A 20,127-nucleotide genomic window follows, 5' to 3' on the forward strand; every position below is an offset into this window, starting at 1 on the left:
ACCGAGAGGTAAGAATCCATTTGAGGACCAAAGCGAGCCAATACTATAAAGTATAGTGAGTCATTTATACATCACAATGTGTGAAACCTTCTCCACCACAGCCAGAGCTTTCACACACCGAGGGACAACTGCTGAATCATTCCAGAGGACCCCGATGACACTAAAGCTTTCATGGTCATTGTCCTTCTGCATTGTGAAGTCTCATTGTCAGCGCTGCACAAACCGCCCCAAACTGGAACAAGTTGACATCTGTGGCGCTTTGTGTGTGTGAGGGAGAAAGATCCATCCTGAAACGGACACCAACAACGGAGCTCTCCATTCTCTCATCCTGGCGCCCCGTGGAACATCCTGAAATAGTTGATAACTGCCTCTGGGCGCGAGTTCGATGGGAGGCGATTAAAAGGGTTTAGGATCCCAGCACATGTTGCGGCAAAGTGTTGATGGAGGCTCAGGGGAATGTCAAAAGGCATTAGCGGGCTAATCTGGGAGAAACCTGTCTTTGTCACTTGCAGGGTTACGTGTCCCCGCGGGAATGTGATCTGTCGAGCGCGCTGTTCGTGGAATGAGAACAAGAGAGCGGGCCACGACCGAGAAAGTTGAGCCCAAAAGAATGCGGCTCTGGCATTCATTAATGAAGAGAGCTCTTCTCTGTGGTGGACCGAGAGCACAAGGATGAGGAGGTGTGGGGACAATGTGAGGGGAAACGTTCACCACAGTCTCTTGAACAACCACCAGCGCATTTGAAAGGGTCAAGAGAAAATAAACATAGACAGTCAACCAACCGGTTCATTTATATTAGAATATTTTATTGCTTTATGAAATGTTGCATGAATTCAACTGTAAGAAACCTTCATATTGTTTGAAGTTCACAGAAATGTCCGTTTTAAGTCAACACTCGGTTGGATGTGTACAGCTTGACATGACCGTGATTGTCGGGCACATAACTTACAACAGACACACATAAAACTCTTTGGCAGTCGGCTCAAAGCACTCGCATCATATCTACAACAAACACAAACATCTGTATAAAATATAATAATAATAATAATGATAATTAAATTTGTTAGTTCAAAGCTCACAGTACACAAACAAACAACAACACGGTGTAGTTTTCAACTTGTAACCCCTGTGGTGACCGGGCCAGCAGAACCACCACAGCAGGGAACACACTCACATACTGTAATCACACATGCAAACATACATGAAGAAGGAAAAAGTCATCAGGAAAACAGTTGATGAAATCATCACCGTGATGCAACACCCTTCCAAAAATGACAAACAGCGGTGCGTCTGCATCTTTTGTCATTTATATATTATGCAGCTCACCATTCCCACGCCTCTGAGCCTTAGCAGAGCCAGCTCCTCCGGCTCAGGGGACTTGGACAGTGAGAGCGTTCGAATCAGCAGTGTTACATGAGTTATAAGCTTAAATTATCGAACAAATAAGTCTTCCGAACAGATAAGATCCATTTGATGGGAATGAGATTCCTCAGATTGAATGTTTTTCGGGAGCGGAGGGGAATTATTGAAGAGCATGGCGCTTAAGATTATATTTGGGGAATGTGGACACCAGGTAGGATGAATATGAAGCTTCTTAATTCACTGGGTTGGGGGACCAAGATGAAGGGGGGAATAAAATGGGGGAGCAGCAATTGTATGTAGCAATTGTTTATATATATATATATATATATATATATAAACATCTACATCTAAAATTATAGAAATAATTTGGCATACACTCTTGGTTGCCCTACTACAATCCACAATAATGTCCAGTACCTCAGAAGATTTGTCTTTCCTCTTCCAGCTGGGCGGACCGCCTGCAGCTGTCCAGCTTGGTGAGAGGGAGTGAGTCGGAGCACAGCTCTTTCTCTAAACATGTGAACACATGTTTTCATTTTCTTTCGTGCTTTGGTCTCTTCCACAATACTCGTGCATCCAATATTTAATCCACTCTCAATTCAAAGACTTGCACTCTTCACAGATTCTCACAATTGTTCTGTTCTTCCCCTCATTTGAAATACACCTCTAGGTTCTTTAAATGAAGATTTCCACTGCCTCGGACTCCAGCTCATCCAGGCCTCTGAAGGGGTTTACGGGCAACTTCTTGGCCACTGCTTTGTCTAGTGGGGAAAAGGAGAGAATGAATTAATCTAGTGTATAAATGCTCTGAGGCCAAACCAGTGGAAGAATGTCCTAGATAGAGCTCAGCTATCAATGACTAAAGGTCAACAGAGATTTCCCTCGCTCAAAGAGAATCGGCCTGGTAAATATGCTCAGTCCACAGATCCACAGTATTTCCTAACCCTGAACATTCCTCAAAGCCCACATTATGACCCATGACCTGCACGGATCTGATTGGCTGGTTAAGAGGAGGCTTGGTTAATCAATCCGGGCATCCGTGAAGCCGAGTGCTCAAACTCCCTTTAGAAAGAAAGAGAGTACCTTTTCTTATCTTTTGAAGGCTTACTCGTGATAATTATTTAGCAATCAAGATTCATACTCATAGCATTATTACATGAATTATTATAGTATCGGCCCTCGTTGACAAACACACTGTATGTTTGATAGATCCCTCACCACTGTTGAGCTTAGTTGTGCTGGCAGCCTCCTCGGCTTTCGTTCCCACCTTCCGCCGCTGCAGAGTTCCAGGTTCAGACGGAGTGGAGAACTGAGCGGTCTGATCATCGGAAAGACGCTTACCTAAAAAGACAACAGCACCTGTCAGCATTGATTTCATCGATAAAGGCAATTCAACTATGGAGTATCTCTATACTAGAATGCTACCAGTAATGTAAGAAGCACAGTGGGCCGCTTAGCTTTAGAGCGCCGAAACGAATTATTCATAGAAAGGCAACGTTATGATCCTCACCGCTACTCCTTGCGTTGGCGCTGACGCTGACGGTGCTGATGGCGGGGTTGGAAGAAGCTGGTCGCAGGTGGCCCACCGCTGTATTCAGGAGGTTTGTGCGGGGACTTTGCTCGTCCTTGCCGCCCTGGTCCTGATGCAGCCGCTGGTTGAGGATCTTAATCACGGCGTCCTTTTCCAAGATCTGAGCGTAGAGAGCCCGAATCCTACTCTCCATCTCCTGATTCCTGTAGTCAGCAGCTGGCAGGTCCTCGTTGAAGCTGTTGTTAGAGGAGTGGCAAGGCGAGTGGTTAATGATTGTGGTGTCCCTGCAAAGGAAAAGACAAGGTCCTGGGCTCAGTTTTCGAAAAAAGGTGGAACAGAAACACGCGTACGTGGGACGTCCTTTCCAGTGTAAAGCAAAAGTCTCTTTTCGCTTACCTCTGTGCGGCGGCTGTGGCAGCTGCCTCCATCGCAAACTGCCTCATGGTGCGCTCTTCCAGGTGCTTCTGCTCCCAGCGCACCATGTCGGCCTCGAGGGCCAGGATTCTCTCCTCGCGCTCACGCAGGCGCTCTTGGAGGGAGCCCATGGTCACTCCGGGCGGCTGGGACTGCCTCTGAGGTGGAGGGAGGGAGGACATTAAACTAAGCCGTTTAAAAATGATACAAAAACCAAAACAGTTCTGGCCGTTTGATAGTCTCCTAGGACAGAATATTTACCTGTTGTGCCCTCAGACTCCTTAGCTCCTGCTCCAGTCGTGTCCTCAGCTTCATCTCCAGGGTCTCCCTCTTCTCACAGGTGGACTGCAGCTGAGCCAATGCACTCTGAAGTCTCTCCACTTTCTCCACGTAAGCCCTCTTCCTCCTTAGCTCCTCCTCAAGCTGGCGACCTCGTCCGCGAGCGGCGTCCAGGGCCTCCTCGAGTCGCTTCGACCTCAGGCTCTGCTCCTCCACTGTGGATCGAAGTCGATCCAGCTCCCGCTCCACGCGCTCCCGTTCAGAGTTCTGCTCTTCGTCTGATGCAAAAGGACAAGTGGAGGTTAGCGGCACGCTTGACCAGTGTGGTCGTGACCATGTGCTATGAGGTGAAATCCTTTTCAAATCTGCCTGAGGTTCACGTGAGCTTTGAGCCCTAATTTCTCCCTCCTGAGTCCAACCACAGTAATAAGCACCAAAGTTCCTACATGGTGGCCAGTGTTCTTCATTTAGCAAAGCACTCCTGGAATGCTGAGAGGAAGGAGGAGGAGGAGGAGGAGGAGGAGGAAGGGGGGAGAAAGCCGCCCTATCCCTTTGACCCACATAGCACAGGCCATTCCTCATCAAGGCCATGCAAACACCAGCACTCTGCTTGAGTCCAGTTGCTTAAACAGACAGCGTAAATTACACCAACAACAGGTGGGGAAACCTCATTTCTATCACTTCCACTGCTGCTGTGTGATTTACAGGCTACTCGTTTCCCTTTGCAAAGCTGTGCGTGGATTGAATTCCCTCTTTTTAAGTCTTCTCACCAAATAAGCTGAGGTTATGCAAGAGAAATTCCTGCATGCAGGACTTCCCTTAGCTACGGAACGGGCCCCATGCTGCGATACGATCCGGTCCAATGAAGCATGTTGATTACAAAGGAGGATGCAGGGGAGGGGAGAGCCAAACAGAGCGAAACACTCACTTTGTTCAAGGAGTTTTGCCATGATATGCTGGTTATGGTCGGCCGCTTCGACTTCTTTTGCGACGTGCGTTCTGGCATTCTCCAAGTTTTCTGTAACGCAGCAAAGAGATTTTTCAGAATAAGACTCCGCTATGAAATACGTTTGGATGTGGTACTATGCTGGGAATACTTGGTTTTATGCCCGTCTGTGTGGGAGGAGCTTATACCTCTAAGGTCTCTGTTGAAGTCCTGCAGCCTCCTGATCTCAGCCACTAGCCTCCCCCTCAGTGTCTTCTCCAGGTTTTCCCTCTTACAGCTGCCCTGCATCAGTGTCTCATAAGCCTCCGAAATACGCTGGATCTCCTGCTCCAACTAAAAAGAAGGGAAGAAAAGAAGAAGAGGGGGACGGGGGAAGGTTTGGAGTGCGGGAGGAGCACAGAAAGGGAGATGGTGGAGAAGAGGATTTTTTGGTTAACCTACTTCACATGCCAGGGAGGAGCTGGAATGTGGATTCATGTTGTTACAGCGCATAAATACGTTATGTACGACAGGGTACATATGCCACTGTGTGTATACAGTACACCCAGCAAATGTGGTGTGTGTGTGTGTGTGTGTGTTATAATTCTGAGAAGGAATTCAAGCCCGCACCACTCCCTGTGAGACTGATTTATATCTAGATTCCTGAGGGCTGATAGCTCTAGTTCCAGGTGTATGAGCGCACAGGAGAGTGCACGTACACAACACACCGCAAAGAACAAGCCTAAATGCACACATCTACTCTCTCACACACACACACACACACACACACACACACAGAGACGTCTGGGATGGCTGCCAGCAGAGGGAAGGTGTGCGTGCCTGTGCCTGGGTTGTGGAAACGGCAAAGAGAAACCCGCCATTATAGCAGTCACACAGGCATGTTTACTCAGGGCTGCGGCCTGACAGGGAAAAACTTTCCAAACCCGGCAATTATAATTCTTTAAGGCTGAGACAAGGCAGTGGCCATGTGACATAACTGCAGAAGAGAGGGCGGTCAAGCTTTTTCGCAAAAGATCGGCTGAGGGGTCAAATGCCTCTGAAGCCGCGTCGGGTCGAGAAGAGACGCTTATCTAAGGCCCGCTGGGTCCCCGAGCAAAGAGGGCAGGAAACCAGAAGGGAGAAGCTGGAAACGTCGCTTGGTGGCAAAAACAAAAGTGACCTTTCCCTTTTCACGCAGCAGCCCACCACCTGCCACGGACCCCCACCCCCATCAGCTGTGTGTGCGGGTCAACTGCTGTCAGACAAGCCCTAGATTAGGGAAAAAATCTATGGCCTCACTGGAACTAAAACACACACACACACACACACACACTCCGGCCTCCACAAGGTCAGCTCCACAATGAAGGGAGTGTGTAAACACAGTAGCGGGCTGTGACCTCTGTTTGTGCCTCTGTGGCATAGAAGGTAGCAGCTGCTGATCTCATCTGTCCCGTCCAGATGAGGGAGCGGGCCCGGAGTTGGACCTCGGTGAGACAACTGTTAACCGGGGTTGGGTTTCGTAGACAGGTGCGGGGGTGGAGGATGACGTCTGGCAGATGAGCGGCTAAATAACTGTATAATTACGTCCCTCTGAAATTTAGGTGCGGATGCTGTGACGACCCCTCCTTTTTGTAATGAGCTTAATGCGTCCAATGAAACTCCCCAGAATGAAATGTGAAGCCAGCTGTTCAACAAAGACGCGTGAGCCGCAACAGACAGCGTTCACACTGTTGGTCATGGACAGCCTCTGCTCACCTTCTGAATACGGCCGGTCTTCTCCCGGTGTGCTTCCAGCTCCTGCCTCAGCCTCTCGTTCTCCATCAGCAGCAGCTCCACCTGGTTGGGCTCCTCCAAGCCGGCGGGTGAAAGGCTGTTGAACGTGCCGTAGCAGGGGACTTCAGCTGGCTGACCCGACTGGACGTACCTACGAGACCATACCGTCGCTGAGTCAAAACAAACTCATCTTAACCGTGCATCGGAATTTGGGGCCGATTCAAAAGGTTTGGGGCGGCTCGCTGGAGCTATTTACACATCTGAAATATCCCTCTATTCCCGTCTGTGAAGGAGTGGACAAGCCGACTCTGGTGGCTGTGAAGAATGTTAAAGCCTATATGAGGAACATACTTTAGTGGAGGCATCTAAAGCAACACAAGCATGTGGACCTATCCTGTTCCACTATGCCAGGCATTACAAAACACCTGCAAGGCTGGACCTGTTCGAAGTATACCAAGAAGCAAATCGGTGACTCGCATTGATAAGTATGTGTTTACGCATGTGAAGCACAATGACGAGTCCCTGGAGGTGAATGCAAGGCGCTGGTACAAAAACTACACCAAGGAATATGATGTCATGTGCACACACACCATCGCACACACACACACACACACACCCTCTCAAGTTGTTTTTGTACCTGAGCTGCTGTGCCTGCGTCGGCTCCTGGACCTGGTGAGGGATAAATCCGTGGCCCTGGATGGGGGCCGAGTACTCTGGAGGCGGGGTGCGCTTGTCCTGGCCCGAGCTCTGGGGGCCTTGCGGCGCGTAGTAAGCGAGCTCTGGGTAGCTGTGAGAGGTGCTCTTGATGGCCTCTGCTTTAGCAGCGAGATCGTTCCTCTCCAGAGATATCTGCATGCAATGCTCACTGAGTGACCGCACGTGACTGCACTTCAGCTCCATCAGATCTGCCTCCTCGTGGAAGGCCCCCTCGTGCAGGGGCCCATCGTGGAGCTGCCTTGTGGGGCTTACTGGGGCCCATTGGGAGGCCAGATACTGAGAGTGCACCTTGGCCTGCTCATACGTGGGCAGCTCCTCCCCGTGCAGCTGGTAGAGCTGGTAGCCGCTTTCCGAATGCTGGTAGTCGCCCTGGTGCTCCTGGCCCTGGGGCTCCTGCCTGGCAGAGAGCTGAGGGAACGGAGGGTCCTCCTGGGTGAGGCTCTCCAAAGAGGACTGTGGGCTCCTGCCCAGGTCGCCTCCGCTGCTGGGTCCACTTCCACTGCCTCCACGCAGGGCCTGCTGCTGGATGGCTAATAAGGTGCGGGTGTCCGTGGGGTTTCCGTAGCGAAGCTGCTCCTGGATGAGCCGGTGCAGGACCGTGCCAGACGGCTCCTCAGTTGACGACATCATGCTTTGTGTACGTTGGTATCTTCTCTACGGAACAGTCCAACTCTTTCTTATTTTTTGAATTTTTTTGTTATCTAAAATCGGAACAGAGCAGAATGCGAGATTAAGTACATGTTTAACGGGAGAAAATTGAATATTGATGAAGTCTCATTTAGATGAGAGGCTATAAAACAACAACAACAACACACTCTATTCTGATTGGAACACAATGCAAGTTTACATGTATTATTTTATTAAGTATGATAGAAAGGTTAAAACATTGTAGCCGTTTGGCTCGCTCACCAACAGCGACAAGACAGAGATGTGGAGACATTTTTTTCCACAGCGAGCAGAAGAAAAAAAATTGCATGCGCCAAGAATTCCGATCTCACGGGGGAGCAAAAGCGCACAAAACCGCAAAATAACTTCATCTCTGGTCTTATGGCGCAAATGGTCGCGATATAAAAAAAACACCGTACATCGCGTTTAATCCCTTAACAGCACACTTGAAGCAGAAGTTACAACGGAGCTACTTTTTTTCGCGTTTGTGCTCCTTTTTTTTTCCTTTTGTGGCGAAAGAAAAAAAAAGAGTCTTTTCTTACCAGCTCACGTTCTCATCGTAACGAAACGTCCCCGGTATCAACGTGAATGGAAAACAAAAAAAGTCAGAATAATCCCTCTATTTCCATGAGTTGTTTTGTGCCCCCCCCCCTCTCTCTCTCTCTCTTTCCTCGCGAGTCCAACGTGTCTCCGTAGTGTGTCCTCGCGGACGGGCTGCGCGCTCCTCTCTCTCGCGGGGAAATGACTGTGGAGAGAAAGGGAGCAGGAGGCGATAATAAGTAACCGAGGAGGGACTCGGGCCGGAATGCCAGGAATGTAAAACGCGAGGTCCCTCTGGGATCAAACGCGTAAAACCACACGGGAGGGAGGGAGGGAGCGAGGGAGGGAGGGAGGCTGCAGTGAAGAGTTAAAACGAGGTTTAAGACGGAGCACATGAGCTTTCTGTCTCGTGTTGTTGCACGCGCGCTGTGCGTCCACTGCTTTCTCGGATGCTCGTTGATGAGTGACTGGAGAAGCATCCAGGAAACGTGCGCGAGAGATCAACGCTTTAGCCTTTCACATGGGACCTTTTCAGCCAAAACAAGAGCTGAATGGAGAGTTGTCTCCTAAATCACAAACACACATTTCATCAAGGTTGATTGCTTTTCGTGTGAGTTGCCCAGGTGTGGAGTTAGAAAGATGCCTCCTATATCTCCATTAAATTAACACTGTGTGGCACTGATCAAATCCCTCAGATGTACATTTGAAAATTGCTCAACGGCGATGTCTCTTGTCCAAGAATTCAATGAAAACGTAACCCAAGATAATCCAACTCTATGATTTAGAGATGAACGATCCCTTAAACGTAAATGTGCCAAATGCACCTGTCAAAGCTATATGATCATATTGCATTGGATATTATTGATACATCTATGATTATCATATAATCATCTAAGTTATCAGCTGACACTGTTCGTTTGAAACGTAGAACGTTCATCTCAAAGTATTTTTAACTATTGAATAAGTTAATTGCACATACAAATGCTGTTGCTGATAATGTTGAAATTAAAGCACATGTTCAATTCAATAAACTGAATAGATATATCATTTTTAATTTATCTCTGAAATGTATTTGTCGTAGTATAAAATAGAATAAAATTGAACTCAAGTAAAGTATTTGAGCAAACTGAGTGTCCCTTTGTTGTCTCCTCTATTGTGTGTTGTTTGTGACTCGTTATGTGACAGATAGAGGAAGGAAAAGCTCCTCAACGCTGACCTTTGAACTTCTAGAATTAGTTTGCTTGAATTTTTGTTGTCTCAGTGGAATTCAAGCTCCTTGCCTTCACTGCAGCACACTATGAGTAGAACTCTTCTCGTTTATGAAACTATATGTTGCTGTGTGTGCCTTGATTGTGTGAGTGTGTGTTTGTGCGTGTGTGTGTGTGTGTGTGTGTGGGTGGGTTTGTTAGTGTGCTTGTGTGTCCTTGTGTGGTGTGTGGCAGCTGTCCTCTGAAATCGGAGGTCTGCGTGTGCCCCATTACTACACACAGTGGCCCTTTGTACCCAACATCACACCACAGGCCCGGCCTGCAGAATGCTACAGATGGGAAGAGATCTCAAACACAGGGCTTGTCCTCCTGCTGCGACGGGGTCACACACGGAGTCACGACATGTAGAGCTAGTAGTTAACCCCTCCTTCATTCTCATATTAAGTCATTTAATTGGGCATTCAATTTATTTCTGTGTCCTCTCCAGCATGGACAACATCAATTTAAGTTTTCTTGAAGAAAAAAAAAACGCCTCAAGGAAGAACCAAATCTTTATGGCAGGCTTTATTTCTGTCGGAGCCAAAAGACAAGACTGAACTATTTATTACCCGCTTGAAGTTGAATGCTGTATGGAGGACTTTAGACGGGAACTCTGACTTTTACTGTGGGCCGTTTTAGTGGCAGAGATTTCAGTCATGTCTGGGACGGGGGGGACAGAAAGTGCCAAACAAATAGGCAGGTTTGAAGAATCCTGCTTCTTCAATAACCACCTTTCCCCTCCAGAAACTTCCATCAGCAAACACATGCAATCAAACGGTCATCGATCGCTTCTACAGGATGTGCCCACTGGCCTCAGGCTGATTATCTCATTAAAATTCAAATCTATAGTCACAATGAGGCCGTATTGAACAGCCGATAGTATGTGTCTACATCCTCTGCCTGGCTCTTTACGCCTTAATTAAACACACACACGCACACACAGACACACCTACACACACACACACACACACATTCCCGTCATGTTTCAGATGCTGCATACTAAAATGGGCCCTTTTTAAAAAAAACACGCAGACACTGCGTCTCTGTGGGCGGCGCTCACACGGAGGCGACTGGTCAGCGAAATAGAAACATGTTTGCATTTCCTCTTCAGATCCAAACCGAGTGGAGAAGCTCAGTCTCCACCTTTTTTTTAAAGGTCTGGTCGTGTCATTTAACACCACCCCACCACTTCCTCTAGCCCTCTGTGTGTGAGTGGGTGTGTGTGTGTGTGTGTGTGTCTCTGCTGGAGGACAACGCCTCTGGCCATTTTGCACTCCATTGTGTGACACTTCCTGTGAACTTCTGTAGGAATGCAAGGCTGACCCGTTTGGAAATTATGGACGCGTTCAAAAAGTCATTACACAGGAGATGAAAATTTAAAATGGCCACAAAATTCCTCAGTGATTGTCTGTCGACGACTCCAGAGCAGACACAAATGACATTTTGTGAGTTAATCCGTGTTGGTGCTGAGAAGAGTGCCTTTGAGGAAAGCGAAACACAATTATCGTGTTGCTTTCCACAGTAAAATCCAATTGCTCTTGAGGTTTTGGTGGAAACAAGAGCACAAATGAGACAACAGTGAGAGTAGTTAAACTACCAGTTACTTCAATTAGAAACAGTCTCACTCTAAATTTACTCATCTGAGCCCTGTGTTGAAGTCACAATAAAAATGTCTTTGAGAAAGGGAGGTAAGGCAGCGTGTGTGTGTGTGTGTGTGTGTGTGTGTGTGTGTCCATGTTGAGCTATTGTTGTGTGTTATTGTGAAAAGGCTCTTTGATCAAACTAACGTTATTGATTTTAATGTGCTTTGAGTACAAATTACTGTGACAATAATGATATGATCACATTACACACAAATAGAAACATCTGTACAGTTGTCCGCTAATTGTAGAAAATAGTTTGCCTGCAATTCTGTGAAAGTTCCACTTTCAGTTTAATATTAAGTACGTTTAAAATTCTGTGACAGTTTTCCACAGGATTACCGGTTCAGCTGTGTGAAAACAGCTAAATTAATGAATTACTCATGTTTGGACTTGCATGAACCGGATTTTCTTCTTTCTCACTTTCCACATGGATCTGTCAGGCCGACCGAACGAGCATGAGCACATCCTGTCTTCACACACAAACTGTCTCCCCTCACATATGAATAAACGGCTTCATAAATGAATTACACTGGCCTTATTAACATACAACTGGTAATAGACATTGCTTTGTTTTACGAAGTCACGAGCCAAAAGTAAGTAGCGCACCCACTGCCTTTATACCTCACAGACTGATCCAGAGAATGAAGGAACGGAAGAGCGACAACGTTCCATTGACTCACCGTGGAACAAAGCCTCTTTGAATATATCAACAATTCAAACACTCTCTCTCTCTCTATTCGACCCATATGTGGTACATAGAAAATAAGCCTCATACTTACAACTCTACCATGAATCAATTCTGTTTGACTTCAACCTAAAGGTGATTTGTGCCTGTCTGCATATATAGACATGAATAGCTCATGAAGAAGAGCTTGATTCATCTGTTTGCCCACATCCAGAAATAAAGAAAAACATCTACCAAACAGTTGAGACAACTCAACAGGCGTGTGGTAACTCACAGCCCATTGTAATTAGGATCTATTATACTGAACCTGTCCTCAGAGCCAAAGGGACAGGATGCAGTGTCGGGCCGTGTGGGAAAGAATGACACAGAGTAGCAGACAAGGTCATCTGATAGCGCAGGATTGGCGAAGAATGCAACTGATAGCGTTGGAAGGAGTGGGATGGATTGCTCTTCTTGGCTCTCACATCCATGGACGGCTTCCTCATTCACGCACACAATAGACGAGGAAGAGGAGCGCTTTGCTCCAGTGGCATCCTGTTCTCGGGGACCCGCTGACAACGAGCTTCCCGATGGCTTCGCGTTTCGCAGCAGCTCGCGCCGCGATTCCACGGTGAAAATGTGTCGAGGGAAGCATAATCTGACCTAATTCTTTTGTCAAGACACCTGTGAAGACGATCATTATTACATTCGTAACATGTTTGTCTAAAGGAAAGAGTTTTTTTTTTTTTTTTACATGTAGCAACAAGTCACGCTGCGTAAAGAGGGAATTTCCAGACGTTCATAGCAAACAGACTTCAGGCGTGACTCACAGGAGATGAATCTGTCCACTGTGCAAAGATGACAAAACAGATGTGTTTGTCAACTTGTTAGTGTTGATGTCGAGTTGTGTAGATTAGTTAAACGAGAAATAAAGCTAAAATTCAGGAGTGCCGGCTGACAGATGTTGTTACGTTTGGACTGAGTCATGGCAGCAGTTTCACCCTCGTTTGCGGCCTTTCATCCGAAATGACCCACCTATACAGACAGGACTGCCTCGTCGATAATGGAAACCATGTTTTCTCCCGGGTTTACATTTGTATTCCCGTTTCAGGTCCACCGAGTCCTGATAGAAAGGAGGACAAGGTGCAGCCGAAAGCACATAGAAAAGTTCAGGTGGACAGGAAGCATCATTTTTACCGGGTTGGGATATTTACACACAGAGAGTGATTTCTACTCATGTAACCCAGCAATAAAGCAAACCAGCTCGTTATCCTAAAACATCAAACCATTCCTTTAACATGACTGAATATATCTTATTTCTGTATTAGATGATACAACAAAATGAATATCTCTTGTCTTTTTATTGCTGCCAAACTGGTATTTTCTGGTGTGTTTTCAAAGAGGCCGAATGCACCAGCACCAGCCCGCGGAACCAGAAAATCAACATATTTCTCCTTGATATCCGAGACGTCTTGCTGCTTGGAAGTCAGTGTTTCCAGCAGAAGAAAACTCAAATAAGATCCAATTGACTAGAACTTCACCAAACAAAGATAAAAGTCTTGTATAACAGCGATAGCTAGCGAGCCAGTTCGATTTTCAGCAGATATTTCAGATGCTACACGATGACAACACTACTTTAACTTCTGCTTTTCAATTGCCTTGTGAAACTGGCTGCACACTCATTGTCCCTTTTGTTGGGGGTTTGTAAATATGACATTTGTTGATGATGTTGTTTTAATGAAAGTAAAGAACACAGATTGTGAGTTTCAAAGCAAGAAATGTTCCCTTGCCTTGATTCATCGACAACCCGGTTCAAAGAGGATATTATTAAGTTGTGTGCTAGCGGGTAATAAAACACTTAGATGTGGCACCTTCACACGTTCTCAGACATAAAAGTCATTACAAACAGCCCTGAAGGCAAATGAGTGTCAATGTAATTATAATTCCTTTTCCATTTTCTCTCCATGCCCTTATTTCTCTCTGCTTCATTTGTGTCAGTTCTCTTTGAGTTAACACAGCGTAGCTTTGCCCAAGTTAATTGTACTTCTGTCATGTATCAGGAATCTTGTCAGGTCAAGTGTCAAGATGGAAAACTACCAACGTTGAACAACAAAAGCTCTCAGCCACAGGGTTAACAGCCAGATGTTTGTTCATTTCACTTATCTAGATCTACGGTAAGTCCCAGTCATCCCACCCTTTGAGAAAAACCCCCACCAAACTGTGCTCTCTTACTCTGAGGCATAGCTTGGAGGCCGATTACGAATACCAGTCCCAAGCTGGCCTTTAGTGAAGTGAAAACATTTAGCAGCCTTTGGCCCCGAAGACAACATGTCTACTGCAGACAAATGACACAGCAACAAGCCGCGACACCCCGTCCTAAAACAGCACTTAGCTCCGTCCCAGCGGTCGGCCGCCGTCCTGGGAGGTCACCAGAATGCCAGTCATTCATTTGGGCCCCAGCATGTGTGCCCCCAGCAAATAGCTGTGCTCCTATGCTGCTGAGGCTGCACATAGCATGTGATCTGATGGCTGGCTTTGCCCAGAGGCACAGTGGAAAGAGAGAGAGAGAGAGAGAGAGAGAGAGAAGAATGTACCAGGGACTTTCCAAGGCCCAGAAACAGTAAATGTGGCCAGTATTGAGTGGGGGGGGGGGGGCTTTCAACAGGTAAGGGATGGATGTGGTAGGCTGGAGGGGGGGGGGGTCCAGATGTGATTGGAGGTTGATTTGAGGCCTCATCTCTACAATAAGCAAGGGATGTGAATTTGATTGATCAGTTTACAGCTGAGTAGTGACTAGAGGTTGAAAGGCATAATATAAAACAGTTCAATGTTTCACCTACGACTTTAAATGTAATGTCATTACAATATAGTTACTCTTGTGACATGTCATTGAGAACATTCCCTGCTGCTGGCAACACAGCTCTAATACATACCAGACTGTGCACTCCTATAACTGTCATTCTGATGTTGTGCAATTCTCCATGGTTACATTGCACAATGTTACACACTAATCCATCAAGTCACTTGTTATACTCTTCATACTTTTAGCCCAACTGAACACATCTGGGAGATCTGGGACCGTAAACCATCATCAAAACAGAAAATCTGGAAAAGGATTTTTGGATGACTTGTCTTTACGTTTTTTTTCTTCTTTCTTTTTGCTTATTTTATTCTTTAATTCTCTTAATTTTAACATTGAGTGTTACTCTATATAGTTAATTTATGTGTCTATACATTTTAAAAACTTTTGAAAATACAGTTGATTATAGATATGATGTGAATTAACGTTACTACTCGATCAGTTGCTGTGTCAAGAATATTATACTGCTTGTATCTTCCTGCGCTATGTGGATAGAAATCACTAAGTATACGCAGATTGTTGATTTCCTCTCAGCATAATACTATTGATTTTTTTTTACTTGTATATTTCTTACTTGTATATTTCAATTTTAGTATTAATTATAGAACAAAACAAAACTACAGCCCGAACAATTCATTGGCATGGACCACATGATCAACTTGTGTTGATTTAGGAGGCGGGACCTCTAATCCATTTAAGAAACCTTTTAAGCTGATTTGTTGTCATAAGATTCTATGTGTCAATATTAGTTTTGATTAGGTATTAGTGCGACTCTTCTTTCATACCTCCTCACATACAATATTTATTGATTTAGGAACGTCAAATCATTATTATCGTTACTATTTTGTATTTTCTATGAAGTCACAAATCTCCACTCGGTCGATGGACACCAGGGAGTAGTTTGTATCTATTATCTTATGGATGACTTCTAGCTTTGGTGTGACTGCCAGTAACTTATGATGATTCAGCTGTGAGATATGTTAGTGGTTGCCACTAAAGGGCTGCATGTTTCTGCTGACACACAGAGACACTATTGTGTCCACTCAAAGAAGGTCATTGTCTTATCATACAGAGACTGTCTATTTTTAATGCTGTGGGGGAACTAGTGGAAAATATCTATTCTGAGACTAATTCAAATAGCCACTAATACCAAATGAGAAAATATAACTGTCTTGCTGTAAAGTTAATGAAAAGTCACATTGTTTAGTGATTCAGAAAGATAAAGCCGCCTGTGGATCAGCTCTCCCTTCTGTATTATCTTCTTGAATAACAGAATATCATTGAATCGTTCTCTCTCTCTACATGTTTACATTCTCTCTCTCTCTGAATTGGCATCATTTAACCCAAACCCTTTCTTTATTTCATCCAAACATAATTCAACCAATTTCCTCAATAATACAATTTTAACTAAAAAAGCAACAGCAGACTAACAGCTGTGATTATTATTCTCGATGACACAGGAGAGGATTTTTTACTCTTCTGAGTTATCTCATCTATTTCTTTAAATGCCCCGCAGCTTCAGCTACTGTTGCAGTAGCTTGAATCTATTTAGAACAAATCCATTCAATGTGCATATAATAACTATGACTTTGCACAGTTTCCAAACACACCATATGACACTGAGGTCAGTTATGTACTAAGATGACCTTCTTTTAACTGAAAAGCAGGGTTTGTGCGATTGGAGTCATTGGATGCAAAAATTAAAAATCAACAGCCATGAAGGAAAATGTAGAAGTTAAACATGTCGCCCAAGTTGTAATTGTGATTCCCCGTCACTTGTCAAATTAACTGGTTAAGCCCCTGAGAACAAATAGTTACTGCTTGTAGTGACAAGTAAGTAATGTATCCAATACAAACATGTAAATAATGTATCCAATACAAACAGGATTGTGCAGGTTTAATGTACGTGGTCATTAGAGATGACCTCCGATCTCCCACTAAACGCAATAATGTTGGAAAGGCCAGGTAACATACTGGGCAACAGGAAAACCACAGTGTCTGCTGGTTTAGATTCACCCTAACTATTTGTTGTTAAGAAAATCTGATTGCTGCAGCTCTACTTTACATTACATGTCATTTAGCTGACGCTTTTATCCTAAGCGACTTACAGTAAGTTGCCAGTACTTGATCTGGCATCCCCAGCAGCTCATGCTGGCTGGTGTTAGCTAACATTAGCTAATTTGAGCTAAATTAAGCAATTTCCATATTGCTCTATAACTCACATCAGTGGGACACTTTGCTGACTTTACGACTCTTCTCCCCTCCTGCTACCAAGGACCAAGGCCTAGCATGTTAGCATAATGCTACAATATGGTTTAGCTGCTGTCCAGTAAAAGTTCATAGTTTTACATAAAAGCTTTGTTTGAGGATTTTACTGTCAAATGTATGAAAATGAATGACTAACATCTGCTCTACTGACATATCTACATGCCGTATCTGCGTCACCACTGTCCAGTCCAGAGGTTGCAGAGGGGCGTTCGACATCTGTTCCTCCCCATATAATTCTTAGCCGGGACAGGGCAGTGATCACAGGAGACGATGTTAGCGCTGCTGTCCCAAAGGAAGAATCCAAACACAGAGAAGCTGTTCCAAGAATTCCCTGTTGAGGACATTTCTGGAATGTCCTAACGAGGTTTCTCCGCTGTGTTTACAGTTCCTGCCCAACGGCAACCCTGCAATCTGGCCTGCCTGCGTATCATTATCTGGCCTCCTCACGGGACAAAGAGAGAGTTAGAGGAGTTTTCTTCTCCCTGAGCAAAGGTTCAGACGTTTGTGTTCAGAGCCGAGCGTGTTGCTCTGAACACGAGGGTAAAGGGAGAGACAAGAGGCAGCCACAGACAGCGACTCCATGAGTTTTAATAAATTGCCTTAAATTACATCAAATTAGTGATGTCTAGACATCACAAATAAATAGATGCTCGGTGGCTCTTGTCATGGGGGATTAATCTGGCTAAATTGCTGTAACTCAGTGTCTTAGTGCTACGCAGGGAAATAGAAAAGCAAAAGGCTGAGAAAAGTTAAGCAAAGTGATCATTGTATTTGACTAATACATCATGTAAGGACACATATTGGGCATGGCAGAATAAGAAAAGCATGTGACACGGCTATGTTGGTGGTTTGTGTGTGTGAGTGTGTGTGCAGCAGTATGAAAGTGTTGACAGTGGGTTCACCCCCAGCTAACATTATGTTCTGATCTAAGTGAGATCAGAAACACAAATAAGAACTCAAGAGAAGCCTCTTATGTAACATGAGTATTTGGGACCTGAACCGTCTCACCAGATCAAAACATTACAAAGGAAACGAGGTAACAACCTCAGTTATATTATGGGGTCACTTCCCAGATGTGAGGAAGGAAAAAAACTTGTATAGTGATAATTTTAGGCGTTTGGTTAACCCGTTGGGTAATAAATAATGTAGTAGTTTAATAACTTTAAAGCTCTTTATTCAACACAATATAGCTGTATGTAATATTATCACATTCGATCAAGCAATTTAACCAGCTCTAAAAGTGGTTTAGACCTTTTAGATCTTTTCAAGCTAATACAAGTGCTATATTCTCTACAAATTGGAGTGTTTTGGATGTTGTATTTTAATAATGAGCACGTGTTGTAAATGTTGAACATATTGGGCAAAAGTAATTACACAGTTGAACTGTGTGGGGCGTGCAAATTTTGATGTAATCAAACTTTGAATATTGCCAAAGAAAATAAACTCTTGAATAAATCCAAATAAAACTAAAATGTCCAAAGTTTGTTTTGGTACCATGTGCTCCTCTTACTCAGAGAGGTTACACATTGTGTTGAGAAACCCGTCGGGGACAATGGAGGGCCTCTGGCAGTTTCCTGCCCACAACAATGATATGAACAAAGAGTTGAGGGCCCTGACTGGAAGGGGAGTGGGCTTCACCTCACTAAGAACCCTCAGCCCATCCGTGGCCCAGCTGGAACACCAACTGGACGGCAGCCTACGCTTATGGGATGCCAAGAAATGTGAGGAGAGGATGCCCAAAGCGTGGGAATTTCACCTATCATAGTTTTCCAAAGAATTCCAGGCCTGTGACCAACAGAGTCGTAACAGGATATGTGTGTGTGTGTGTGTGTGTGTGTTTGCGTTTCAGTGGGTGTGTGCGAGGAATGTAACCTTCACTCTAACACAGAGAAGTGTCCATAAACATCTTAGTTATTTTGTGCTCTTGCTTTCTCATTTCCTGTGATCTGAGAAACACTCACATATGAATTCATCCGCCGGATGAAACAGTGACAAATACACATATTAAGGAATTTTTTTTTTTTATTTCCATGCCAAAATCTACATATAAACCTTTACAATCTTTGCACCTTTTTTTTTCTTGGACCAGTTAATTTCTGAGTATGAAGTGACTGGGCTCGCTTTTGCTATTCCCCCATCCCAGTCTTTATGTAACTGCTGCTAATACAAGTTCATCTCACTCCTGACTCTAGGAAAGAAATCAATAAGCCATATCTCCCAAAATGTCAACCTATGCTTCCTAAGCACAGCCTCAGGCGAGAGGGTGTGCGCATGATCGCTGAGGCCTCGGACAAGACATTACTAATGCTCTTGATAACCTCTATGCCATGTCAGCCTCATTAGACATCATATGGGAATGCAGCACAGCGGGAAATAAGATATGGGAGATAAGAGAGAAGATATGCTGCAACGAATCGAGCAAGAATCAGGCCTACAGCAAACTTTGTAGTTACACCAAATTCCTGTGTGATTACACACAAGATTGTTTGCACTCAGACATCAAAATGTTGGATGAGCTTCGTTTGTGTGTGTAAATGGATGGATGGAGTGACCATGTTACATTTCGGTTTTTTAATCATAGTTTTCAAAAGATTGAATCAAAACCGTCATTTGCTATATTGCAGGTAAAGTCCATGTGAAGACCTTTTACTTAAATTGGTAATATGAGAATGAAATACTCAACTGTAAGTTCCTGCATTCATGATTGTTAAAAAAAAGTACTTGCGCTAAGACAGCAGCAAAGGCCCATTTCAGAGTGTTATTTCTGAACTTTATTACTTTCCGGCACTATTCTGTAAAGATAAGACAAAATATGAGTAATTCCTTCTCCAAGTGTTGTTCGGCAGGAAATACTTCCTCTTATACTATTGTGTGGGTATACTAGAATAAAGGAGTGTTTTGCTAAAACCGTCACACATGGTTTCCATCTAGTGGTGAGAAGATGTTTGCTCAATTCGGACACAATATCAAGACTGTCAGCAATGTTAATTTCCTGATAATTATACACACTTTTATACCAAATAAGGTGATTCAAAATAACATCAGCTTTTTTTTCTCATTGCATCTTCCTTTTGTCTTTGCATAGTCTCTCTGTCAGTGTTGTCGCTTTCCCGTGTGTAGAGAGAGTTCTCAAGTATGCAGGATGTTTCATGAACCATTTTGAACCAAGTGACAACAACACACTTGCATAGAAACACACACAACACACACACACACACACACACACACACACACTGGA

General features: G+C 44.6%; 1 protein-coding gene across 2 annotated transcripts; it reads right to left on the minus strand.

Annotated features, from left to right (window-relative positions):
• Nucleotides 1–785: 785 nt before the first annotated feature.
• LOC119209500 (angiomotin-like 2a) lies at nt 786–8,649 on the minus strand. Of its 2 annotated transcripts, none has more exons than XM_037458902.2 (10): nt 8,210–8,649; nt 6,922–7,702; nt 6,267–6,435; nt 4,721–4,865; nt 4,515–4,604; nt 3,569–3,864; nt 3,290–3,465; nt 2,873–3,129; nt 2,581–2,703; nt 786–2,123 (listed from the first exon to the last, which is right to left on the minus strand). In XM_037458902.2, exons 2-10 carry the CDS (start codon nt 7,629–7,631, stop codon nt 2,038–2,040), a joined length of 2,052 nt encoding a protein of 683 aa, XP_037314799.2. In that variant the 5' UTR covers nt 7,632–7,702; nt 8,210–8,649; the 3' UTR covers nt 786–2,037. The 2 variants fall into 2 exon arrangements, with proteins under 2 accessions (XP_037314799.2, XP_037314797.2); XM_037458900.2 differs by having other exon boundaries at nt 2,873–3,177.
• Nucleotides 8,650–20,127: the final 11,478 nt, after the last annotated feature.

Source organism: Pungitius pungitius, chromosome 15, assembly GCF_949316345.1.
Source record: "Pungitius pungitius chromosome 15, fPunPun2.1, whole genome shotgun sequence".
Classification (NCBI taxonomy): Eukaryota; Metazoa; Chordata; class Actinopteri; order Perciformes; family Gasterosteidae; genus Pungitius; species Pungitius pungitius.

Bases quoted from the DNA above. Each gene is read 5' to 3' on its own strand.
- LOC119209500 (XM_037458900.2), bottom strand. From the start codon at position 7,631: ATGATGTCGTCAACTGAGGAGCCGTCTGGCACGGTCCTGCACCGGCTC. The intron at 6,436-6,921 runs GTACAAAAACAA...ATGGTCTCGTAG, and splicing joins ACGCAGGCACAGCAGCTCAG to GTACGTCCAGTCGGGTCAGC. The intron at 2,704-2,872 runs GTGAGGATCATA...TTGTCTTTTTAG, and splicing joins CGCCAACGCAAGGAGTAGCG to GTAAGCGTCTTTCCGATGAT.